This window comes from Papaver somniferum, unplaced genomic scaffold (assembly GCF_003573695.1).
Source record: "Papaver somniferum cultivar HN1 unplaced genomic scaffold, ASM357369v1 unplaced-scaffold_18, whole genome shotgun sequence".
NCBI classification, from domain to species: Eukaryota; Viridiplantae; Streptophyta; class Magnoliopsida; order Ranunculales; family Papaveraceae; genus Papaver; species Papaver somniferum.
Window position 1 is genome coordinate 760,049 of NW_020627707.1, and position 27,156 is coordinate 787,204.

Consider the following 27,156-nt stretch of genomic DNA (forward strand, 5'->3'; position numbering starts at 1 on the left):
GAAAATCTACTTTGGCAAAATAAGAGTCCATATAATTTATGTTTTGAGCGATTATTGTTGAGAATAAATCATTGAGCCCTATGTTATGAAAATTGGCCGAATCATTAGTCCCAGTACCTCTCTCACCATTGTTAATATTTTTTGTGTATAATTATTTATTAAATCTAAAAAAAAAGTCTATCTTCACAAGTCTGAAAAGAACCCATTTTATAACCACTATTTACAACAACTTTTGAGAAACATCACAGTGCGAGAATCAAGTGCCTTTTCAGACGGATTATAAACTCTTGCTTCAGCTGGACAACCCCACACATGAAAATGATTAAGGCTAGGTTTTCTACTTTTGTACAATTCAAAAGGAGTCGTGGGCACTGCATTACTAGGAACCCGATTCAGTATATATGTTGTCGTCTTCAAGGCTTCTCCCCAAAAAGACTCGGAAAGGGTAGCATTGCATAACATAGTACGAACCATGTCCTTGTAAGTTATGTTTCGCCTTTCTGCTAATCCATTTTTCTCCGGTGAACCATGGGTAGTGAATTGAGGTACAATACCTTGCTCTCGCAGAAAATCCAGCAATTTTCCATGATTGTACCCAAAAGAATCTGACTTTCCATAGTATTCACCTCTCATATCACATCTCAGCACTTTAATCTTCTTGTCAAGTTGATTTTCCACTTCTGCCTTGTAGGTTTTGAACACCTCAAGAGCATCTGATCTTTGATGAATAAGATACACAAACCCATAACGTGAAAAGTCATCTATGAAAGTAATAAAGTATTTATGTCCGCCCCTGGAAGCAATAGTAAAAGGAAAAGGACCACATATATCTGTACGCACGATTTCAAGAAATTTTTTACTACGCGTTGCTGTCTTCTTTATAGTCTTAACAAGTTTTCCTTTAATACAAGAAACACAAGTACCGCAATCTGAAAAATTCAGTTGTTGCAGAATTCCTTCTCCTATTAGTCTCTCCATACGTTCTCTAGATATGTGCCCCAAACGCTGATGCCATAACATAGAAGAGTTTTCAAAATTTAAACTTCTTTTAGTACCCTTAATAGTAGCATTTACATTCATACACAACGCTGAATTTGTAGCACAAAGATCAACATTCAACTTTTATAGATTATCAACGAGCGGTGAAAAACCAACAAGTTGAGAATTACGGTACATACTTATGGATCCACCACCAACAGAAAAGCAAAAACCTTTGGTATCAAGTATACCAACTGATATCAAACTCCTTCTTACACTAGGTACATAATATACATCTAAAAATTCCAAAATGTATCCAGATTCCAGAATCAGTTGTACGTTTCCAACAACTTCAACTTTCACTCCTTGAGCATTGGGCATGTATAGACACCGCTCTCCCTCATTTAGATTTCTCTTTCTTTTGAGTGCCTGCAGGAATTAGTGATATGAATTGTTGCACCGGTGTTCAAAGGAGTATCCAACAAATTAATCTCAAAACATATTGTATCAGTACCTTGTTTCTTTTTCTCTTGCTTTTTCATCCAGTTCTGATATGTGAGGCAAAACTTCTTAAAGTGTCCAGGATTCTTACAAAAGAAACACACCCTATTATCTTTCTTAGCCGCTGGATTATTGTCCTTATCAGTTGTTGGATTATTTTCCTTAATAGCTAACTCACTGTGTGAAGTTTTCTTTGCTTGCCCAGTAGGTTTCTTGTTGTCATATGATATTTTGGATTTCTTATTGCTAGGACGATCAATAGAGATATGTGCATACTCTGCAGTTTCACGGCGTTTCCTTTCTTCTTTTTGCACAGAAAAAGCAATCAACTCATTTACATCCCACTTTCTGTCAGCCATATTGTAAGCAATCTTGAAACCTTCAAACTGTTTTGGAAGCAAATTAACTGCATTTTGAACTAGATAATCATCTGTAAGATTCATGTCCAAACCCCTTAACTTGTAGATCAGATCAGCCATGCGAACATTATTTTCCCCATTGTACCGCATAGAAGACAACTGACCCATGTATCTGCCAACCATAGATTTTTCGAAACTTGTGAACTGTGACTTTATAACTTCCATAAGTTCTTTAGATGTCTCTGTATCAGGAGTACAACCTCGTATAACATCAGGAATAACACCACGCATGATCAGAAGACTCATCATGTTTGCCTTTTCCCATTTAAGGTAATCCCTCTTCTCACTTTTCTTGGCAATATCAGAAAGTGTTTCTGGTTTAGGTTATCTCAAAGCAATATCATAATCTAGATAACCCAAAGCTATTTGAACCTGCGATTTCCACCTTGAGTAATTTGTGCCATTCAATGGCTCAATACCAGCTATAAACCTTTGGACTTGAACATGATTCATAATCGTAACTGTCATACCATTTAAAACTTCATGATATGATTATGCATACAACATTAGCATATGAAAAGGAATATAGGTATAACAAATCAGAACATACGATTTCTATATAATAACTATTATGATTTCAGATTCGATATCCCATAGCTTCACCTTTGGGTGAAAACTACGATATATCAAGTATCTAACCATAAAACAAAGATAATCGACTTATATTTAGCATATAATAATCCCTTTTCACCTTTGGGTTCGAAGAATTATCACCTACCGCATATAAGCAAATTATTTTGTTTCGTTCAAGATGTAGTAAGTATGATTCACCTTTGGGTATAATCATATCAGTGATCTCTAGAACGCTACTTCACACAGTTCCTTAACTGAAAAACATGTACTTTGTTTCTTCTTCTTGTATCACTTTGGCGATACATATCATATAACAAAGACACATAGGAACTACTGAAGCAAAACAACATATAATTCCAATTGATGCTAAGGATATGAAACTTAACATGTTAATTACTACAAGAAAAAACTTATCACAAAGCTTATAATCGGAAGAGAAACAAAAAATATAAAAATATCCTTTAGACCAGTGAAATTGTTATCAGCTAATTCCGCGTCAACAACCTAAGAATGATCTTCCTTCGCGTTTTGTCTAATTTTAAGGTTTAATTTATATGGTATATATGAGGAAGAATCCAAATAATGAAATATTAATTCTCTTTGATAATATTTGCATACAATTCTTTTAGCAAAAAAGTTCAATGGTAATATATTAAACTCTTCAAGCTGACATCTTTTGTGCGAGTTCCTTGCTTGTAGGAAAAATCGGAGCTTCATAAGGAGACTTCATGTTATGGTGATAATCCATACATACAAAAATGGTAATAATACACATATTCTTTTAAAAAAGTCGAAATTTGCCAGACTTGTAGTAACTTGCAGCTAAAGAATGTCAACAGTGTCTGCCTCTTGGATCTTGAGTATGACCTATCAATTCAGGTTTGGGATAATGCCTTATTCATCAAATCCAAAGATTGACGTGAATTGAGGGTATTTCGTAGTACATGATCGAATGGTATGACTTATAGTTTCACGTAACTTTCAACGCCTTTTAATTTATCTGTTAGTTGCACTAGTTCAGAATGCTTGAAGGTGCCTCAGTTTCTTTGCAATATTCAGCGTTCTCAATCTATCTATTCAAAATTCTCTGATTGTTATGCATTCAAAGTGCGGAGATGTCAACACCGTGTACAAAATCTTCTCAAGTATTAGAACACATGATCTTCTTTCTTTCAACTCAATGATCACATCATTTGCGCAACATGGTCTTGGAAAAGAAGCTTTAGAACTATTTAGGAAGATGTAGATGGAAGGCTATGAACCAAATGAAATTACCTTTCTCGATGTTCTTTTTGCTAGTGTTCATGTCGGGTTTGTAGACAAAGGTTGGATTTACTTTCGATCAATGAGTTCCGTGCATCATTTAGAACCAGGAACAGATCATTATTCTTGCATGGTTGACTTGCTTGCACGGTCAGGACTCTTTACTGAGGCACTTGATTTGATCTAGTTTATGCAGATGAAGCCACATTCTGGTATATGGGGATATTTACTAAGTGCAAGCAAAACCCACATGAATGTTGATGTTGCAGAGCTTTCTGCCAGACATCTTATTGAACTGGAACCTGATAATGCAACTTTATATGTGGTTTTATCCAAAATTTATTTCGTTGCAGGGCTTCAGGAGGATGAGAAGGAATTAAGATTGATAAAGAACCAAAAAGGAGTGAAGAAAAGTCCTGGTTGTAGTTGGATTACTTGAAAAAATAAGGTCAATTTGCTCACGACGAACAGTAGAATCCACATTTGGTTTTGCTGGGTATTATATGTCGAAATCACTGTGATGGCAACTATGGGTAGTTTATTTTTGTAAATCAGTTTATTTGGTTTTTAATGAGAAAATATTATTGATTGAGATTATTTATAAAAAAAAAGAAAGATCCTTTTCTCCAACAAATTGAATCGGTTTTTTTTTTCTTTTTTTTTGAAAAAAAGAAGTTTCATTAAAAGACTAAGACTCAGAAAGAGCCATGGTTACAAAAGTAGTAGAGCCATCTAATATGGGATTGTGAGAGTCCCCAATATTAGATTTATCTACTAAAAGTTGTCTTAGACTACAAATATGTGGGGAGTGTTCCAATTCTCCAGTTGAATTTAAAGGCCTAACAAACTTTGCCAAAATGTCCGCAACTTGATTTCCTAGTCTAGAAACAAAGAAGAAACCCAAAAAAAATCGAAAATGATTTATGGCGCCCAGAGTTCTGCACCCAGTGCACCCAGTATGAGCTGGCACATCAGAAGTAAAAAAGCTCTAAACATCACGTCACCCGACAAGCAGTTGAGAGTAAAAATTCTTTTTGACTTTCACTGTGTATTATCATCCGTACATCTGAATCTACGACATATATTTGATATATGAAATTTCTCAAATCCAGTAATATACCGCCCAAATCTCAAAATCTAGTAAATATACCGCCTAAACACAGAGACCTAAAGGTCGCTCCATTTCCCATCTTCTCTCTCAAGGAAAACGATCAGTTTTACAAGATTCGTGAGGTTAACCACTCGATTTGGATAGTACAGAGAGGTAAGAATTTTGATCATATATATTTACGTCTTTGAGTTTTTTCTTTTTATCATCTTGGATACCGATTTTCTTGTCAATAATGTTTATATGATCTAGGATTGAGTTGTTGAGACTGCCATGTGATTATCCATACAAACGGGATGCTCTAATAATATATTGACTGTATTATAAACCTATAAGCTAGAGTACATGCATACTCATGTATATTGACAATTGATTACAGTAGTTGAAAAATCAATGATTACTATGCTTTATGTACATCTTATTTAGTATTTTGTGCTCTTACCATGGATGTTTTCTGGTTAATTTGTTGTAGATGGTAGTGGGAAGTGAAAATGGAGGGTATCATAATATGACATGTACAGTTAATGCTTTATGTATATCAAGATGCACAAAAGTTACATTTCGGTGGTAAACGAAAATGGAGGGTATCATAATATGACATGTACAGAAAAAGATTGTAGAAATATTATAAAAGACTTGAGGGCATTAAGACTTGGAAAGGGAGATGCAGAAGCTATAATAAGATATTTTATGAACAAGGTTGGCCACAAATCAAATGAACATGAAGACTTTTATTATGCTATCGATGTAGACGAAGAAAAACATTTGAGGAATGTGTTCTGGGAAGGTGGTGGGTGTAGAGAAGCTTATAAAGAATTTGGAGAGGTTGTTATTTTTGATACTATTTACTTGACTAATCAGTATCCCATGCCTTTCGCTCCTTTTGTAGGGGTGAATCATCACGGACAATCTATATTGCTTGGTTGTGGGTTGTTCTCAGATGAACGAAAAGAAACATTTCAATGGCTATTTAGTGAATGGTTGAAATGCATGTCTGGATGTCCTCCAAAAGAAATTATAACAGACCAATGTGAAGTAATGAAACTTAATCTGTTTCTAACAGCATAAGTATATCCAAAGAAATAAACCTAAAACATTTGTATTTAATCTAATCCGTAGATTCAAATGTACGGCTGAGAAAACTCAGTGAAAGTCAAAAAGAAATTTCACTCTTAACTTCTTGTCGGATGGCGTGGTGTTTAACATGTTTTTTGCTTTTGTTGTGCCAGCTCATACTGGGTGCATATTTCTGGGCGCATAAACATGTATTTGCCACCTAAGATTGGGCGCATTGGGTGCACCAGAGTCGGGCGCCATAAATCATTGTCGCAAAAAAATTGTGCAAAGATGAATTATTTTGTTTGCTTCATTAAGACATGCTTTAGCTCGCCACAAGATATCTACATTTTTTCCATGGATGTAGTTGAAAATAGTTTCATAATCTCTCTCAATACTATAGTTTTGAATCTTCTTTTTCTTAGCCCAAATAGCTGCCTGTAGCACTTCTACAGATTCTGCCTCTTGTGGATCTGACCGTGTTAATCGCCTTGCTCTTCCTCCTTCACAGTCTCCCGGGTCGCCTACATCGGTGACACTTGAAATGTTAATTCAAGTGGTTGCCCTTATCGAAAGTTGGCACGGACCCACACACGTTTCACACGCTTTTGCTGCACCTGCCAAATGGGGTTTTAGATTTTTCTTTCTTCCTCGTATAAACCCTAGAAAAACAGCTGAAGTTCTTCTTTTTCGTTCTGTCTCTCTGCTCCGTAACTAAAAAAAAATAATGGGTGCCAAAGCAAAGACAGCTACCAACAAGAAAACCCTTAAAAGGGTTACTGCGTCTGCCTCTAAATCTAAGTCAAAATCATCAGATTTGGTGGTTGCTGCTCAGAAACCTGAATCGGCTGATTTCTTGGTATGTATCTCAAAACCCTAATCAAAATCAGATATTTTAAGTTAATTTATGAAGATTATGAAGAACCCTAAGTTTGGTTTTGTTGTTTGATACAGCCATTAGAAGGCGGACCAGCTAGAAAACTGCCAAAGAGTGGAAAACCATTGGATACTTCATCTGCTGTTTTGTATATTGGTAGAATTCCTCATGGTTTCTATGAAAAGGAAATGGAAGGTATATAATTTGTCATCTCTTTATTTTTTCAGCATTAAGGTTGTTATTTTCAGAATGAAATTTGTGATTTTGATTTTTGGGTTTTTTTATTTTTTGTAGAATTTTTTAAGCAATTTGGTTCTATTAAGCGGTTAAGGATTGCGAGGAATAAGAAGGTTTGGTCGGTTTATAAGTTTAGAATTTAGTTAGTTGGTTTGTTTTGTAATTTTTACTGATTGTTGAGTTTTGTGTGTTTTATAGACAGGAAAGTCTAAGCATTTTGGGTTTATCGAATTTGAATCTCCTGAGGTTTGTACTTGTACTTGATGTGTTTTGCTTGTATGTATAACTTGTTCAAGTTTGTGTTGTTGGAACTGAATGTAATTGTTGGCAAATGTAGGTGGCAAAGATTGTTGCAGACTGTATGCATAATTATCTGCTCTTTGAGCACTTGTTGCAAGTTCATATTATTCCAACAGAGAAAGTTCATCCTAAACTGTAAGTAATTCTTTCGATTTATTTGGTACTGGCTATAAAGCAAGAGGTTGTGCTGGGTATGAAGCTTTTACCTTGTGCATTAAGAGTATTGGATACTGAGTTATCTAAGATTCTATGTAACAAGCCCATGAATAGACATTAACCTATCAGGCCTAGATCCTTACTTTGTTTTGTGATGTTTGTACTTGATATTATTATTTGCGCACGACAAATATTGTATGAATCTGTACATTTTCATTATCTGCATACCAAGTGTCGAATACTGACTGCTTGTAAGATACTTGGATTGGACCATTAGTATGCTAGACAAATGACAACTACCATTGTTTGTCATATACTTGGATTATTGCCCTCTGTATTGAAAGTGAGAAATAAGGAAAACTGGTTCTACTTAGATGAAGTGTTTACAACTTCGAGACCTCAACCCATGACTTGGGTCCTGTGTCGTTAGACTTCTTAGTACCATCAATCTTAGAGAGAAAAGTTGGAATTTAGTTGTTGTTGTTGTTGTTGCCATAAAACTTTTCTAATGCGGCTAAACTTTCACACATAACTCTGTTTGCCTGTCTTCCATGACCATCACGAATGTCACATCTGGTTACGCCAGAAGTGTTACTCCAAAGCAAGAGTCTGAGGTTGAGTTTCAGCATTATCATGATTCGTTGAGTCTTATTTTAACAAGGCCCTTATTTGAGTTGCACCAATAATGTTCTTGATTTGCTGGAAAGCCTGCTAATCTTTCTGGCGTTCTTTTGTAGATGGTATGGTGTAACCCACCGATACAAACTGTTGAACTGGACTCAAATTGAACGCAACCACCATAACAAGGTATTGTAATTTTGACTTACACATTGTTGACTGCAAGTACTAGTATCCAACCAAGCTTTACACAACCAAATCTGACTTCACTGTTTTCATGTCACTCTAAACTCTCCACGCTGATTTGCATACAGGAAAGAACATTGGAAGAACATAGAAAATTGGTGGAGGGAATCATGAAGCGAGACAAGAAGCGAAGGTTGAAGATAGAGGCTGCTGGTATTGATTACGAGTGCCCAGAAATTGTAAGAATCACATTATTCTCTCTGCTAGTTTCTTCTTTCTCCTTTTGCTTTTCATTAGGATAATAGATTGATAGGTTACTTCAGTGATCTAGTACTCTATTTTCCCTTGCATGGTGAATTGAGGTAAATTAGACTTGCCTCAAATGACATTTTTTATCTCGTTTTATTTACTTGACTCCACTTGACTTCTTTTTATGCCTCAAAATCTTGACACCCAATCTCAGAAACTTATTTACAAATCATAATAAAAACATTGATTTGGTATTGCTAGTTTGTGATAACATTAAGTCATGCAACCTACCATGCCTAACTACTGCATACAGCAAGCATTGTTTGCTGAGTTGGATTACTCTCAATTGTTTTGTGTTTTAGTCTTTCTTGGATTACTTTTACTTTAATGTATATCAAGTCTGTTAAGTTAGCCATGAGCTGATTATCTGGGACCAAAAACATATATGCTAGTTTGGATATCCAAATACAATTCTTTGCTAAGATGCAATTCAAAACCTGGCTTTAAGTTTTGAGTTTATCCAGTATATTTAGCTGTATTTTTTCTTATGTGCGTTACCTTGTTTTTACAGGTGGGTAGTGTCCAAGCTGTTCCAAAGAAGATCAAGTTTACCGAAGATTAGGACTTTTACTAATATACCAATCAAACCATTCACAGTGTTGGTGGCTTGTGGCGGACATATACCCTGTCAGTCTCTTTCTTCCTATCCTTGGCTCTGTTTTGCGTTGGTATGTGTCGGTCCTAGTTTCTGAACACCCAATAGTTATGTGACTGTGATAGGATTAGCATGAAACCCTTGGCAAATTTATATCATATATGGATTTTCTTTTATTCCGTCTTTATATCCTTGATCCAAATTTATGGGAGTGTTTTCTATTTTGTCTTCAACTATATTGCTTTGTGAATTGTACCTTTTGTTATTGATTCTACCTTATTTCTATGGGTATGTGTACACTGTCGTGGCTTATTTCATTTATACTTGGGTGTCGAATAAGCATATGCAGGAAAATTACAAATTTGAATAGGAAACTGCACTGAAGTTTGTTCTTATCTGTCAATAAGTGTCACTAGAACAGTTAGTCAACTAGGTACACTTCTTTGCGATAAGTGATAACTAACATGATTTACGTTTCCATTGTGTCATTAGCAGCAACCAGCCTAATTGCTTATCGTCAACAAGTTATTTCTCCATCTCCATGTGAGCAAATTTCCTTTCAGTCTACAACCAGGATTCAAAACAATGATTCTGTTGGCAACGAGAACATTGGTATTATACTTTAAAACTGGTAATCTTCATCAAGTTTTAGCAGTTATATTCATATCATTCTGTAGACTTGTGAGTTTCATTAACAAGCAACCTTTGTGTGAACCTCAATTATATGGGAGTGATTTACACTGTAGTGGCTTCTTTAGTTTATACATGGGGGTCGAATAAGCATTGCAACAAAACTTATAAATTTCACATGGGAGTCGAATAAGCATTGGAAGAAAATTTATAAATTTGATGAATAGGAAACTGACCGAAGTTTGTCTTCATCCGTCATTAAATTTCACAGGAAACAGTTAGTCAGTCAGGCACAGTTCTCTGTGATAACTAACATGGTTTACTTTTCCATTCTGCCATTACCTACAACCAACCTAATTGTTTACCTTCTACAAGCTACTTTTCCACCTCTGTGGGAAGGATCAACGAGCCAGTTACCTTGCAGGGATACAACCAGGATTCAGATAAATGATTCTGATGGTAGATGGTAGATAGATGAGTTTGCACTTTAACTGGTTATTCACACACTTACTGCCTACTTCCACATCTGTATCAACCTTCCGTTTTGGCTAACTCTGGTTATTGTCCTGCATATAAATCTCTGATACATCTGGTAAAACATCCTTAACTCAGTGTCATCAGCTGGCCATGCTTTGCTTGTTTTTGTCGACGGCCAGCTTCCAGGTGAAAAAGCTGTTGAAGCTGTCAGAGGAGATACCTTTCCCTGTTATAAAACCATAGGTCGCTGTGGCCTGCATATATAACCTTTGGAACTTCTGGTTGCTGTAGTAACGCTGTCTATATGCCACCTCCATCATAGCATCTTCACACTGCAGTTCCTTCTTAGTTTTGTGCACTGCATCTCAGCCCCATTACAAAGTTGGGTCATCATCATAATTTTATTCTTGACAAGAGGTATGTCAGATTTACCATGAAAAAATCTAGCTCATAGAAGAGCACACTCAGAGATTCTAAGTTCACCAGATATAAGTTTTGGTAATGAATTGGGTGTTGGAGGTTCCGGTAATGATGGCTGTCCTTCTGAGATTATAGGTGATTTTTTTTTCAATGTATGTTGGTATGAAACCTACATTAAACCTGATCTGTTAATGGGTTGTGGTTTTGAAAGTGGTGACCCTCTTTCAAATGAAGCTAATAAAGCTCCTTTGCTGCTAAGCTTTTTGAGCTTCTTGCACTTTTTGATCAAAAACGCACCAAGAGGTATAAATTCTGTAAATTTTAAATGCGTTCCAGTGCTGGGAGAGCTAAACAGCAGTATTTTATTTTTTGTTTCAAAGACACGAATGACACTTTTACACTCAAGTGTTTTGAATTATTACGTATTAGTATATTACTGATTTTAGGGGAATTATTTTTTGTTTATTTTTTGATAAGAGACAATTCACGTTTCTTTAGAGTGTTTACGTTTGTGTGGTGGTAAAATCTGAGAATTATAAAAGAGGGAGGAATACTCACTTTTATTCGCACACTATTTCACACATTAGACGTCGCTTTTGTAAATAAAAACCAAACGGTTAGGAATTTGTAGCTAATATTTTGAGAATACGTTCCCCTTACAAATCGCAAAGAAGTGTACCTAGTTGACTAATGGTTTTTGCGTTTCTTGTTTGATGGATGTGCGACATATGAACCATGTGGGGCCTAAATCCGTTTAAGCCGAGTAAACGCCGGCCGGCTCTTAATTTAATAGAACCATATTCGCGTTACCCAAGAGATATGTGTACGACATATACGTGCGACTGTTTTTAATGGCCAGATTAAGAAAAATTAATATCTAATGGATATTGTTTCTAGTTCGCATTAAGGATTCTACTGTTTGAAGAAGAAGTAAAACTAATTGAAACAACATTCTATTGAAGTCTCAAGATTAGAGATTTGAAACCAGTTACACAATATACTGTTTTTTAGGTTCAGACCAATCATCATAACTAATCAATTTTTAACTTTCTTATACCATACAGTTAATCGTCTGCAACACAAACTTGCTTCTGCTCAACCACCATGAATGGAAATCCTAAGTAGTCATTTAACAAATGAACCCCACAGAAACGATGTATATTCTAATCAGAACCTTAATGGACCATCCAAGATTTTCCATCACGAATCTAATTAAAACTCTTTAAACTGTAAACCCTGAATCAAAAATTTACCGACCAAGTCAATACTCTTTCATTACAACAACCATCTATTTCATCGATTAAAAAAAAAAAAATCAACCGTCTTTGTGCCAGCTCTTAATTTTGTTGAATGAAGTGATGCATGAAAATTGGAAAACTCTGATCTCCTATAACCCAAATCAATCATACTAGTAGATCTAAAAATCTAATTACGTATGCGACCCCAAGTCCGAGGGTACAATTAGATATTATTTGGTGAAAAATACTAGAACCACCCTACTATATGGGTTCAATATGTACAACCCCACAAAATGGATCATTCTCTCCCAACTCCATACTTTCACATTTTCATATTGCTAGGCCCAAAACTTTTAATATTAAGGCTTACCAATAAAACTACACTTTTAAAATACCTAAAATACCCCATCTACATTTGATGAACTGTATCGTCGGCTTATGTTCAGTTTCATTTTTTATTTCATTTTCTCTCTCCATCTAAAACCATAGCGAAAACCAGAGATTAGATTCATTTTCTAGGGTTTTCTTGATTCGATGTACTGCGAAGAGGAAGAAATGATAAGATTCTTTGATCTCTACTTATGTATCTACTGACGATGTTTCTGGATCTTCATTGGTTTCTGAGTAAGTCGAAATCGAGATGCAGAGACGATGAAGATTGTCATCAACAATTAGATCCGAAGATTCAACAACAAAAAGTTGAGAAATATAAGTTTCTCCCTTCTAATCCTATTTAGATCAATTGAAATTTCTTATTATGTGATTCAGAAATTGATTCGGAAATAAAACTCAGAAGAAACTAATTCTTACGTCTCTTGAAAATCTAATTAACTTTGATTTCAACTGAAATTTATTGATTAATTCATGATCATAGTATAGATCGATTATCATCTTATCCCAATCTTCGTGTTTGAGTTAAAAATTTTGAAAAATATTTGTCGACAAATTTTCTAGAGCTTACTGTTAGAAATCGATCTGTCTCTTAATTTGTAATCTCGATCGACAATTGAACTTTTGATTCTTGATTAGAGCATCTTAATCCTTATTACCCTCTGAATAAATTTGAATATTTACTTACTTTTGATTTTCGATCTGATCTGAACTTATATATGTCCATGATCAATTGATTTACTAATTTTTATCGTCTCTATATCTCTGTCTAAGCTCTTTGATGGTGTTTCCCAGAGGAGAATAGTCGAAGAGCTCCGTATAATTCCTCTCCTGAGATAGAAAAAGGCAAGATTTCAGTTCATGTTCAAAGGTTGAAGAAGCGGAGGCAAAGGAAAAGATAGAAATGCTAGATGTAATTAAAAGGCAAGGAAGTTGAAGAAGTAGTAAGATGAGGATGGTTTATAATTACTAAAATAAATCTGGTATCATAATAAATCCTCTTAATTTTGTCTTTCAATCCTGTTGATGCCTTTGTGTATAGTTTTGAGTATTTTGAAGATTTTTGTGTTTTTATTTCTGAGAAATCTGGTATATCATAATAAGGGTGATGGATATTTCTAGTATGTACCTATATCTGCTGATTTCTAGGGCTGGCCTGTTAAGTACTCTATTGAGCATGTATCTACTTTGTTTGATATAGGTGCATGAATTATATAAATTCTGGTTTCTTTTTCATGTGTTGTCTTTATCTAGTTTTATAATTTGATTTCCCTGTAATTGTTACAAGTGCATAAGGTCCTGTTTTTTGAATCATTGGTTACTAGTAGCTATTATAATTGCCGGAAGCTTGATTACTTAGCTTCCATGTACTGCGTCTAACCTGAATTTGCGACTTGTATATTTCCCCTTCAGTAGTCCCTGATTTTGTTATTCTGGGTTATATCATTTTGCAACTGAATTCGTTGAGTTTCTTTCTTCTTTTCAACTTGACACATTGAATTGCCTCAGTTTGTTATTTACTAGTAGTTTTTTTCTAGCTTACTGATTTTTGCAGGTTAGTTAATGTTTACTTGCTACTGCGCATACAAGCTATAGGCATGTGTTGGAGTACTAAGGGTGACATTAATCAGACCAATAAGGATGTTGCATCGCCCGGATGGAATGTGAGTATCTTAACTTTCTAATGATTGCTCCTCCAAATAATTATTGGATGTGTAACTTCTAGCTACACATGCTAATATGCATGTGTAACTAATGGTTACACATGCCATATGCATATGTAACTATTTATTACACATGCATTTTGTATGTGTAATAACAGTTTCCATTTATATGTTATTCGATACGGTTGGGGGAAATAGGAAAGATAAATGAATTAAACAACATGAGGTAACAAATAAGGAGTTGCAAGAAAGGTACTCACAAAACCACAAGATTTGGAATCAGCGTAATTGAATCTGGGATATTCCCAATTTTTTGGTTTCCGTCTAATAATCTGCAGGCAACGAAGCACTAGCTACTCAGCATAAGTGAGGATGAGAAGCTTATAATTATAATGTTATAACATGAGCATTGCTTACATGTGTTTTAGAACCATACTTGTATTTGTGCAGTGGTGGTATAAAGTGTTGGATCTCCGATTTGGTTAATGCATTTTACTGATTATGTTTTCTGAATCTGCAAATTCGACTGGTAAGATTTTCTGATTTTAATTTTAGGGTATTATTCTTCATACTTCATTTTATTGAAGTAGTGTTAAGACCTAGATAGTTCTACATTTTATTATAACTAGTTTCATGTTGTTGGTTTCAGGTAAGTTTACTGTGACGACGTATGAAAGTGGCAAAATGTAAGTGTAATAGAGTTTCAATCGATTCCGTTGTAGTGTTTGACTTCGTACAAGATATTATTTGTTTTGTTTGAACCGATGGTGTTTCCTTGTAGAGAGTCCTTACTTGATTAGGGCATGGTTACTTGTGTAAACAAATTAAAATTTAGGAATAATATTCTGTAAGTGAGAGCTAGCTTGTCTAATGTTTTGAAGTTTCTATTGTTATAATGAAGAATTTTTATTATAACTAGTAAAATTGTAGGCATTTTATCTAGTTTCATATTCTGGTTAAGTTTTGTCAGTTATCATGCGTTCATCTAATGGCCTTGGTGTTTTGTACAGGATGATGGTATTCAAGTGAAAGTCGACAAGCTTTCTTCCACATGAGCCCAACTTAACTATGAGTATTATTTTCTCAAATAATGTGAGCGCACAAAAATTATGAACACTGCTGAGAATTTAGGAGAGGTTCTTATTTACACAGTGAGCCTCCACTTCCTGTATCATTTTTATTTTTATATTTTATCCTTTCTTAAATGCTTTTTCTTAGAAGGTTGATGTTCGTCACCAATCGTTTGATATTGTATTCTGTTTTGAAACTGAAATCCCTCACTTGTATTCCAGTTTCAAATGAGGGGAGAAGTTACTTACAAAGTTTCATGATGTATGAAGCTTGATGCCGAAGCTGCAAATAATTTGAAAGAGAAAAAATTGATGATGAGTACCGACTAAACATGTAAGTAGGATTCTTTTTTCCTTCGTATATTACTGTTGGGACAAGAAACAAGATAGCATATGCTGATATTTGTCGTCTTAAGATGAGTTTTCACATTGTCACTCATGGAATCATGTTTGGAACCTTAGATTTTAATGATAGGAATTTCTCAATTGATGCGTAATTTCTAGTTACACAAGCTAAATAGATGTGTAATTTCTAGTTACGCATGCTAATTAGATGCGTAATTTCTAGTTACACAAGCTAAATAGATGTGTAACTTCTAGTTACACATGCTAATTAGATGTGTAACTTTTACTTACACACACTGATTGAATATGTAACTTCTGGTTTTAGTGATTGAATTACTGTTACACTAGTCGGATGCATGTGAAACTTACTGTTATAAAGTTATATGCATGTGTAATTTCTGATTACACATCTCTCTTCATAGTTTTTTTTTTCTGATTACTTTAAGTTGGTTACATGGCATATGCTCTACAAATTCAGTTTTTTTTTCTTCATCCCAACCTAATCCCATGGGTGTTTAATTTCTTTCAGATATCCAAGCATTTTGGAATCGAGGAAGACAAGAAGGGAAGAGAACATTTTTATTGTAGGATATCGTGGCTTATTTCTAAGATATAGCTGCTTATTTCGATGATTTCGTTTTACATATCTAGTTTTTTGACTCGTTTGTTGTGAATAACAAGCAATTACTATTATTGATAAACAAACGAATTATTGTAAATGAAAATTAAAGTAATACATGTATTTTCTATGTGTAGTTTTGTTGTATCACTAATAAGTACACATATACGCCTGTGTAACTTCTGCGTATACATGTGTAACTACTGAGCGCACATCTATATACAAGTGTAACTTTGCGTCACACATGTCATATGCATGTGTAACTTCTGGATACACATGCCATATGTTGATGGTGGTTGGCGGTGGTGGCGGGAGGTGGTTGTCAGTGGAGGTGGCGGGTGGTGGTTGTCGGAGGTGGTTTGACGGTGGTGGTTGGTGGCAGTGGTGGTTGGTGGCGACGGTGGTCAAAGGTGGTTAACGGTGGTGGTCAGAGGTGGTTGGCGGTGGCTGGCGGCGGTGGTGGTGGTCGGAGGTGGTTGGTGACGGTGGTGGTCGGAGGTGGTGTGACGGTGGTGGTCGGAGGTGGTGTGACTGTGGTGGTCGGAGGTGGTTGGAACATCATCACATAATATTTTAATAATTTTGGGCCTAAATTTAAATTTTATTTAATTATCGGCTTGACAATATGCATAAGGATATCAACGACTTTTAATAATTTGGGGCCTAGAATTAAATTTCTTTTAATTAAGGGCCTCATATTATGGGTTATCCATGGGTTGGGCCTTAGCCTAATTTTCCCTTTTATTTGTTTTGTTAGGGACGAATTAGTAAAACAGAAAAATAGAATGCTATTATGTTAAGTTGTGGTACTTTGTGTTTCGCGAACTTCTATGGTGGTACCAAAGAACATTGGCCCTTTCCAAGTATGACATACAAATCAAATGGTGTTATTCGCATCTTCGTATTGATTGCATTAAAACTATAAATCAAAATATTCAACATACCTATTTCGAAGTTTGTAAAATGAAATGTATGTGTAGTGTACCACCAATGCTGCACCGATACAAACACCAATTTTGGATGATGTTTCTTCGCTTCAATACGGTACCAAGTAATCCAAGGAAATTTATAGAAAATTAGCTTAGACGTTGGAGGTAGATCCACATAAACTTTGCCAACTTCGTACCAAGCACTTCTTACTTTTTGAGCATCACTATGTCGCTCAACTTTTTTAGACAAGTAACCTTGAGATTCGGCTAATTCTCGACTGGAAAGTAGAGTAGGATCATTCTCTTCGTCAGAGTTCGCTTGTGTTGCCGGCATATATTGACTGAGTTTATTCATATGTGATTTTCTATTTATTTTGCGCCTAATATATTGATACATTTCTGTTGACAAATTTAGAGAGGTTGAATAAAAATTTGGAGAGAGTTTATAGAGAAAAATTCAAGAGAAGAGTGAATTTTGGCGTGAGTTGAGAAGTAAATGAGTTTTTTGTATTTATAGGTAAATAAATTATGTTTGTATTTTGGCTGTTAAAATTCGACCTTTGTAGTAGGAGATTGAGACAACCGTCTCAAAAAATAATTGTTATAAAAAGAGGATGACCTCAATATATTGATAAAAAAGGTACCATAAGTTAATTGGAACCATGATACACCATTACATTTTCATTCCAAGTCTGAATATTTAGATAAGTTAAAATTTCCCATAAGTTATGGTCTACCCGGTTATGTTTAATTGCATACTTAATACAAAAAACAGAGAGCTTTGTTGCCCAAATTATATTTGTTCTCATAACTAAGCCGAAGTCATGTGCTAATAAGTTCATATCAAATTTTGTAGTGTTTCTAAGTCTGCAGTAATCTAGTCACTTTGTCTACGTGCCTTTGCACTCATTCCTATCTGCAACACCAGAGTTGTTTCTGAATCGCTCCTGAACGATATTTTATGTCCACTCCAACATGTTACCCACTGGAAAGCTGTTTCAGCGCCAATCCTCTCTAACTCCTGTCTGGTTGTACAGTCGGCATAAAGACCTCTTGTTTCTCTAATTGTACATGTATGGTCACATAAGGTTAGTCCGATTCTAGCTTTTGCACTAGAGTCCATCTTTGTCAAAGTAATATTTACTTTAAGAGCCATGCTTTTTTTCTCTCTCTCCTCTGGATAAGTAATAACCTGAAGAACATCATCGATCTGAGGACTGTAATTAAGATCCTCCGTTATATTGTGTCCTGGTTTCTTTACAATATTATAACTATTTATGAACTTAATTATAATGTTTGCTGTCACAACACGATTTTGCTTTTCATTTTAAAAACCACGTTATACCTTGCTTTCTATATAAACCAAGTTATTATGCTACATAATACATGCGAATCTATGTCATATCCCTCTCTTTAAGGATTTGAAAAAATAGTCGGTTAACCAATCATGGAAATTTACGATTCCATTTCTAATGAAATTCATCCCAAAATTAAAGTACATCTGTACATGTGCAGCGTAGTTATATTGCTGAAACAAGTGAGTTGGAGTTTGTTTACTCTCATTACAAAGTTTACAGGTGGTATTTATGTTAGGAATAATGGCTGCCACTCTCATTCTATTATGGAACACAAAGTGCGGTGCCTTCCAGATGAAGTTCTTAACAGCCGGAGTGGTCTCCATTTTCCATATTCTACTCCATTTTGTATCAGCATTTCTGTTTCCATTTGAATTTATATATGTATAAAGCGATTTCACAGAAAACATATCATTTTTGTTTAAGGTCGATCTTAGCGTGTCCATCTTGTCTTCTACTGGGATTCTAACTTTCTTAATTTTCTCTATTGTTTGAGCATCAAAGCACTTCACCAGTTTGTCTAGATTCCATGTATTGTGTGCAGTTATCAGGTCACTGACTTTTTTAAACTCCTCTTTCAAACTCTTGCCAGTGGTATTTAAGTATTCGTGATCCCCCCCATAATCCTATGTAGTTTTATCACATATTTTCACTAGAATTTTAAAAAAATTCATTTGGTAAACATACACTGAAGAAAGAACATTTTTTGGGTTTTCCCCGCATTATTTAAATGAATGCCTTTCCTTCCTGAAAGTCCATTTCTCAATTTTTCAATTAAAGGTTCAAAACATTCTATCTTTGGTCTATTTGTGAAGAAGGGAGAACCTAGGTATTTATCGGTTAGAGGGATGGTAGTGATACTGTATATCTCTTAAACCTGCTTCGAACGCTAGTTTTTGTTTTGAGACTAAAGAACACTCCTAATTTACTTAAGTTAATTAGTTGCTCCGAAGCAGATCCAAATTCGTTAAACAGATTGACTAGGTTTTGACAAGTTTTTTTTCGTTTAACTAAACAACCATACACAAAAAGTAAGTGGATTAAAGAAGGAGCCTGGTGAAATAGTTTTATACCTTTTATTTTACATGAAGAGTTTTCAGCATACAATCGAGAAAGCTCTTCCATACAAAACCGGAAGAGATAAGGGAGATTGGGTTTCCCTGTCTCAAATCCCTTATAGGTTTATAAAATTCCGTGGGAGATACATTTAACAAGACAGATAAAGTTGTTTTTGAGATACATTGGTGAACCAGGTTACATCAATTGTTGTTGAAACCCATTTTAGTCATTACTTGAATTAAAAAATCCCATTCGACTCAGTCGAATGCTTTAGACATGTCTATTTTAGACCCATGAAGCTCTTCTTAGATTTAGAGTTTTTCATCTGCTGAATGGTTTCGTGAGCTAAAGTGATGCTTTCAGCTATCTACCTTCCAGGAAAGAAGGCAGATTGCTAAGGTGAAATTATTTTCCCAAGGTGAACTTTTATTCTACTTGCCATCAATTTTGAAATAAAAATGTTTGTTAGGGATGTAGGTCTAAATTCCACAAAGGTACTGTGGTTTAGGGTCTTGGGGATTAAAGAGATGAAAGAGGCATTCATCTCTTTAGATAATTAATCAGTTGTGAAAAGCGTTTGAACTATATTTATTAGATCAGTTCCAGTGATCTCCCAATTTTGCTGAAAGAAATTGGGAGGAAATCCACCCGAACATGGACTTTTATCTGGTTCCGTAGAAAACAGAGTGTTCTTTATTTCACTTTCTAAGGGTGTGGCACAAAGCATGTCGTTATCAGATTGGTCAACACTAGTTAGGAAATTTATCAAGTTCTGGTCAACTTCAGGAGTAATAGTACTAGATATTTTATGAAATGTTGAGTAATGCACTCATCAATTTTATCTTTAGTATTCAGCCAAACATTTTCATCATATTTTAGCGCATCTATTCTATTTCTTTTAAATCTCTGTTTAGATTTGCTATGGAACCGAGCTTCATATCAACTAAAGACGGTCGTCTCAATCTCCAACGGTCGACTCATACTATAACAGTATAGTTTTCCCCACTGCCCAGCCTTGGTTTGCCTATCCATCTAGCTTATCAAATTAACATATTTGTCCGCATCTACTGTACTTGACAAAATAACTGATAACTTGAATAAGCTAGATTGACTAACCATAGTGTTATATTCCGACTAAACAAACAAGTGGAGTGCACGTGCGTTGCACGTCGGCAAACAATAAACTCTCACATACGTTATTCCATGTTCGAAAAAATATGAGGCGACAATAAAATGTTTCTCGGAAACATACCAACAATAAAAAGATTCATTTGAAATTAAATCAATAAGAAACACATTACCCCGCACTATCACATTTCTGGTCTGTTATGGTTCCTGAGACTCCCCTGGACAAAGCAATATACGACTGTCCATGACTAAACACATGATCTTGTAGGTAAACACCAACATGTGGTATGGTTTGCCCTTAAGACTTGTTTATGGTTAAAGAAAACCTGCACGAATTGGGAACTGCTTTCGTGTAAGCTCAAAAGGTAGTTTTAACTCTTTTTGGGTGCTCCATGGGTAACCTCGGAATCAACATTCTCATCCATGAGCAACTACCTGTATCTATTTCTGCATTGATGAACTTTGTGATTAGTATATTTGTTGGTGACAAAAAAGTAAAAATATGGAATAAAAATGGTTATGCATTCTAATTCTGTATATTCGTTCGTAACAACAAAGTATCGAGACTAACATTAGACTGGACTCCAACGATGGCTCGTACAATCATTGTAGCATTAATATATCACAACTGCATTTCAGAAATGAATGGACTTTTAAGGAATTAATATTACCATCTCGTGGAAAATTGTGTTTTCTCACTAAGCAAAGCACGATATACCTCGCGAACTTCTCATCTGATTTCCAAGTTCCAAATTAACTCAGAACCTCACTACTAAAAAGGAAGGAGAGCTTCTTCTTCTTGTTGTTGCTACTTCAAAATCCGGTCAGCTTCCCAAGCACTACAAACATGGTGGAACTGCATAGCCAGGTAAGAAACATCAAAGACTTCAAATGGATTATTTCTGCAGCGTTACACTTCCATGGTCGGATAGCAATATAAATATATCAAAATGAGCAGAACGTCGGAAAATCAAAATCGAGAATACAATCAATTCTTCGCAGATTCTCCTTTTTGTCTCATAAAAAATACACCTACTCTGCCATGTAACTTCCATAATTTCTATAACAAAATTCCAATTACTAATGTCTAACAGAAATCAAAGAGGAAATCATAACAAAAGGTGATCATCCCACGTGAACCATATACCCAAATATCTACCCAAAATTAAAATTCTAAATTCTAAATTACATTCTAATTCTTATAATTATCAGAGAACGCCCTAGACTTATCCTTTCTAAATTGATCAATAAAGTGGGAATCATCCATATTTTTGATGATAATGTTCCAACTCGAATCAATATTTTCCAAGCATAATATTCATAAAAGAGTTGAAATTAACGCCAATAATAATTTTATTGCCCTAATTAAGAAAAACACCTAATTTATGATTAACAAAAACCAACAGACTGTTTAAAGAGAGATTGAAACACTCTAAAGCAATGGTTTAAACATAAATAAATGAATATAGTAATCGAATTAGTTTCATACAAACCTGAAAAAGAAAATTAAAACCCCAATTTGTAAATTCAAGATCAATCCGACCATAAAATCACCCGTGTAGTTGAAGCAGTTCAGTTCTGCAATTCAATGGAGAAGAAAACTTCGATTGAAATTGGGGACTTAATCTCATGGTTATGAAGTTTTCTAATCCGATCTCAATCCGATCACCATCTTCATCTGTAACAACGATAAGTTTTCTCCTCCTCTAAACCTAGCTCGAAGAAACGATGAAGTAGAGAACAAAGTTTTGGTAGTAGATTTGATTCATATATATTTTTTACGTTTAGAACCTTACAAATTTAGTGATCGTAAGATAAACCCCCACAATATTATACATATTAATCAGAACAGCTTATCAGATGGACGACCTCCAACGCACTCCGAGATTTAAAGTCATCTGATCCAACGAATCATATTAAAAGTGCACACAGGAATTATTGTCGAGATTCCTTGAGATCTAACGGTCAGCTATTAAAATAGGGAAATCAAACGGATAAGAAGAGTGGAGTTTTAGCATCCTTGCGCTCATTAAGGGGGTCGGGGGGGGGGGGGGGGGGGGGGGGATTTTGTGGTTGAAAATGTTCATTCACTAAAGCACAAACAAAGTCACCCTAGCGAAGTATGTCAGGTCTAATCTTTTGTATCTCGACTGGCGAGAGTGTATCTGCAGTATTTCATTAATCGGGTATCTTGTTATTCTTGCCAAAAAAAAAATTTTTACCTCAAAAGTCAGAACGCATATTTAACCTAAAAACTATGGTATGACTCATATCTTTTCTTTTTCTATAGGGTAGTATAATTGTCCTTTGACTACATTCAAACTCCTTCAAATGGAAGTAGATTTGGCGGTTAGACACAGTTAGATTTCGCAGTTACGTTATAGGGTTTGACCCCTGTCCCCGCCATGGGAGGCAGTATAAGACCATCAGACCACTTGGGTTGGCATGATTCGGATCCCGGGGTCGAAATTTTGGTTAAGAAATTAACGAGTGGTAAAGGGTTCAAAATGTACCGCTATATATCAACGCGTGCCAAGATGACAAACAAGGCGCATCTTTCCCCAGAAGCATAACAAATCACACAAATTTCTCTTTCCACTTCCCAGACAGAACCCCCATTTTCCAATTGGTCAAGAAATCACACAAAAATTTCAATTTTCATGGATTATTTCTAAAAGTTCTTTTTCTTGAACCCTAACTCTTTCTTTCCACAGACAAAATCCCCCCATTTTGTTTCCATCACCATTTCTTGGACCCTAACAAGTTGCTGTTTCTCAATATGAAGGTTACTAAGAATTTCGACATGAATCATTTCAACAAACTACCGGAAGAGATTTTAAGTCGTGTACCAAGTGAATGGGTTCTTCATTGCAAATTAGTCTGCAGAAATTGGAGAAACATTGTTTCCAATGATCCATCGTTCCCTCTGAAGCATTTGTATCATCTTAATCATCCTTCTTCTTGTAAGTTGGGTTTTCTTGCTTTAATTGATAACAATAGATTTTACTTTTTTGAATATAAAGATGATCAGAATCATGAGTTAAGAAAACCCATTGAGAGAATTAGAAGGATGATTACAACACCAATCAAGGGTGCTTGCTTTGTTGGATCTTGTAATGGTTTAATCTGTCTTGCTGGAGAGAAACATGATATACCTGTTTGTATAAGTAACCCTTTCACCAAAGAGTATGCCAACCTTCCAGAAATCAGGATAGATGGTGATGATTTTATTTATCAGTCGATTGGATTTGGTTATCTTACTTCAACAAATGAGTACAATGTGATAGCAGTACATGTGTTCAAGACCGATATGATAGAAGTCCACATATACACTCTAGGCAGTGGCAATGGATGGAGAAACCTTGGAAAGTTCAATTCTGAATTCTGCCCTATGTGTAGTCTAGATCACGAACTTGGTAGCTTTGCCGATGGGTCTATTTATTGGGTTAACACTAATCTAGCTACGATCTTGATCTTCGACTTAATTGAGGAAAAATTCTGCGAACATCTTGAACCGCCTCCTTTCCCACTAGACACTGATTTGCGAAATCATAGAATAGGGGTTTTGGATGGATTTCTGTATATTTCTATACTTGATGAAGGAGAAGATGGTTTTGACATATGGCTATTAAAAAAGAAGAATGATAATCAAGTCAAGAAAGAGGGAGAGGAACATCCCTCGTTGGAATGGAGTAAAGAATTCAGGGTTGATGAAAAGCATTCATTAGCTGTTACGAAGAGGGGGGATGTTTTAACTTACCTCAGTTGTGATAACTATCTCAACATTTATGACACAAAAGCTTCTACCTCGAAAGGCCTTGTTGATTTTAAGGAATGGGTTCGTCGAGTATTCCCTCACAAGAACACCTTCGTATCGTTGAAGAGATTAGGGGAAAAGGATACGGAAATAATGAAGTCAGTTAAAGGAGGCAGAAAGCCGTGATTCACCTTTCAAGCAGCTACAGGAGGATGCGAACCCCGACTACATAGTTATAAACTGGTAATCTTCATTGAATTTTCGCAGTAGTATTCATATCATTCTGTAGACTTAGGAGTTTCATTAACAAGTAACCTTTTTGTGAGCCTCAATGTTATTGACATTGTGTTGGTGAGTAATATACATAGGTTCTCTTTTATTCTGTCTTTATATCATCGATCCAACTTTGTAAATTGTGCATTTTGTTAGCGACTCTACCTTATTTTGATGGGTATGGTGTACACTGTAGTGGCTTAGTTCATTTATACATGGGGGTCGAATAAGCATTTGCAGGAAAAATCATAAATCTGAATAGGAAACTGTGCTGAAGTTTATCCTCATATGTCAATAAATTTCACTAGAACAGTTAGTCAATAGGTACAGGTGTCTGTGATAACTGCAACCGACCTAATTGTTTATTGTCGTCAAGCTATTTTTACATCTCCATGTGAAGGATCAATGAGCAAATGTCCTTTCAGGCTAGAACCGGATTCAGAGTAAAGATTCTCTTGGCAATGAGAATTATGACATCTTGAGTTTGCACTTAAATTGTGGTTATTCACACACTTTATGCCTACTTCCACAACTGTATCAGTTTTCCATTTGTTTAAGTCTGATTTAGTTAGATCTCAAGTTGCATCATTTCGGTCTGATGATAACAGTGGCATCGGTATATATCTAAACTTTATTAAGTAGCTAAAACTAGCTCAGTTGTATTAGCTCTGCAAACAGTCACCACGACTGAAACTATATTGATGTTTCATTCCCATGAGTTCCATTTTATCCCCATCGTTGGCATCTTGAGAGATCCGAGTGAAGAAGGCTTAGTGTTATTAGATGGCCATGCTTTGCTCGTATTTTGTCAACGGTCAGCTCTCCGGGGATGCAGAATCCCAGAATTCACTATTTTAAAACATTTAGTCTTTGTTGGCCTGCATAGAAGTTTCTGGTGCATCTGGTAAAGTGTCCTTAACTCATAGTGTCATCATCACGTCCATCATTGCATAGTGCATTTCCTTCTCCTTCTTGTGCATCACAGAACCATCATCAGTTTCATCCCCCATTTAAAATTGGGTCATCGTCATACTTGCAGTAATGATAAAATGTTATGTGAGTTTACCAAGAAAAAATCTAGGGCATAGAATTGCACATTCAGAGATTCTAAGTTTACTAGATGATACAGGTTTTGATAGTGAATTAGGTGTTATTGGTCGTTCTGGTATTGATGGTTGTCCCTCTGTGACTGAAAATGATCTTTTTTTTCTTCAATGTATGTCTATATTGATAAATTTTCTTCAGCAGCATCAAATGAAACTACTAGTACTAGTAGAAATGTGGAACAGAAGTCGATGAGTTTGTTGAATTATGAGAATTTAGTAATAGGTGGTGGGTGTTCATAGTTTTATTAAATCTGATTTGTTAATGGGTAGTGGTGGTCCTCTTTCAAATGAAGCTAATTATGAAAGCTTTTTCTGCTGCTAAGCTTTCTGAGTTAGTTTTCTAAGTAAAATCTTATAATGACTACTCTGCATAGTGATAATTTAGTATAGGATTCACTGCTAAGTAAACAATGCATGTTAATCTTACCATGATAAGATAGAATTGCTTATATATTCATCCCCTCATACCTCTTGCTTTTTTGTTCCAATCAGCATCATTCCTTATAATACAAATTCGTGAAATTCAAGTGTTTGGCCCTCCTCCACTTGGTTCTTGCTCTCTTGGCCTTGGGCTTAAAGAAAGCTCAAGGTTTTTTAGTCCACTAGAGAAAGAGGGTCAAGAGAGAAAATATGAGGGCAATGAGAATAAAACAGTGTGATGTTAGTTCCTTAACAAAAAATCGAAAATGCTAGCTGAACAGCTGACTGACAGCTGAATAACAACGATGCTCATCAGTGGTTCAGTGGTTCAAGGGTTCCTCGTGGCCATCCTCATCAGTGGTTCAAGGGTCAGGCCTCCTCGTCAACTCAAGTGCAACATGGCAACTCCGTACAGGAAAATGGTGATTTCTCCAATCATCCTGAGCCATGAAATGTCCCCACAAGTCGGAGTTTGAATTTTCTCTGGAGAACTTAATGTGAGAATGATGCTGTCAGAGCCTATGTGCTCTCTTTTTTGGATGGATCATCTGCATCTACTGTTAATTCTCTTTTTTCGGGTTTAGTCTCCCTTATCATGTATTCCAGGCTTTCTGTTTTAGTGTAATGTTTCTTTCCTTACCTGTAATCTGGATTTAGACTGTTTCGGTGCAGTTGTTCTTACCCTGTTGTTGCTTTGTTTAGATCATTGTAATATATTCTGGCTTTAATATACCTCTTGTTCATTCTTACCATTACCGGTCTGCATTTCTTAGTTCATTCTTAGACTATCTTGTTTCTGTATCTGAGTTCTCTATTCCTGGTATTCCTGTGGATGTCTTGTAAAGCTCATTTTAGCTATTTCTACTTGTGCACTGTGCATAGTATTTCTGAATTGGCTGCCTTCCATCCTGTTACTCTCCTTGTATCTGCCATTAAGAAAACTTAATATTCTTGAACCTGTTTGTGTTCTCTCTGAAATTTCAGTATATCTGTCAGGTTTATCCTCTTCTTATACTGGTGTGTTGTGTTTATCAATAGTACTTGGAGATTTGTTTTGTTCTCTGCTTATCAAAAATCATTATTCATCGCTTTTCATTTTG

At 35.5% G+C, this 27,156-nt stretch overlaps 2 protein-coding genes and 2 long non-coding RNA genes across 6 annotated transcripts; 3 read left to right on the plus strand and 1 right to left on the minus strand.

Moving 5' to 3' along the window:
• The first annotated feature begins 6,576 nt into the window (after positions 1-6,576).
• On the plus strand, positions 6,577-9,970 carry LOC113338089 (MKI67 FHA domain-interacting nucleolar phosphoprotein-like). Of its 3 annotated transcripts, none has more exons than XR_003354589.1 (9): positions 6,577-6,757; positions 6,853-6,970; positions 7,070-7,125; positions 7,211-7,258; positions 7,350-7,447; positions 8,206-8,275; positions 8,401-8,511; positions 9,093-9,249; positions 9,672-9,970. XR_003354589.1 is itself a non-coding variant. In XM_026583610.1 (8 exons), the coding sequence occupies exons 1-8, from the start codon at positions 6,626-6,628 to the stop codon at positions 9,141-9,143; spliced, it is 684 nt and encodes a 227-aa protein (XP_026439395.1). In that variant the 5' UTR covers positions 6,577-6,625; the 3' UTR covers positions 9,144-9,467. The 3 variants fall into 3 exon arrangements, 1 of the variants encoding a protein (XP_026439395.1); XR_003354590.1 differs by having other exon boundaries at positions 9,093-9,208; positions 9,672-9,940; XM_026583610.1 differs by lacking the exon at positions 9,672-9,970 and having other exon boundaries at positions 9,093-9,467.
• A 4,387-nt stretch (positions 9,971-14,357) lies between these two features.
• On the plus strand, positions 14,358-16,026 carry LOC113337890. The gene is made up of 5 exons (XR_003354486.1): positions 14,358-14,524; positions 14,645-14,681; positions 15,006-15,146; positions 15,288-15,399; positions 15,940-16,026. It is a non-coding gene; the product is annotated as an uncharacterized LOC113337890 (long non-coding RNA).
• A 4,500-nt stretch (positions 16,027-20,526) lies between these two features.
• On the minus strand, positions 20,527-22,222 carry LOC113337874. Its single transcript, XR_003354469.1, has 3 exons — positions 21,994-22,222; positions 21,172-21,356; positions 20,527-20,947 (listed from the first exon to the last, which is right to left on the minus strand). It is a non-coding gene; the product is annotated as an uncharacterized LOC113337874 (long non-coding RNA).
• An 839-nt stretch (positions 22,223-23,061) lies between these two features.
• On the plus strand, positions 23,062-26,773 carry LOC113337885 (F-box protein At3g07870-like). The gene is made up of 2 exons (XM_026583439.1): positions 23,062-24,500; positions 26,129-26,773. Exon 1 carries the CDS (start codon positions 23,280-23,282, stop codon positions 24,441-24,443), a length of 1,164 nt encoding a protein of 387 aa, XP_026439224.1. The 5' UTR covers positions 23,062-23,279; the 3' UTR covers positions 24,444-24,500; positions 26,129-26,773.
• The last annotated feature ends 383 nt before the right edge of the window (positions 26,774-27,156 follow it).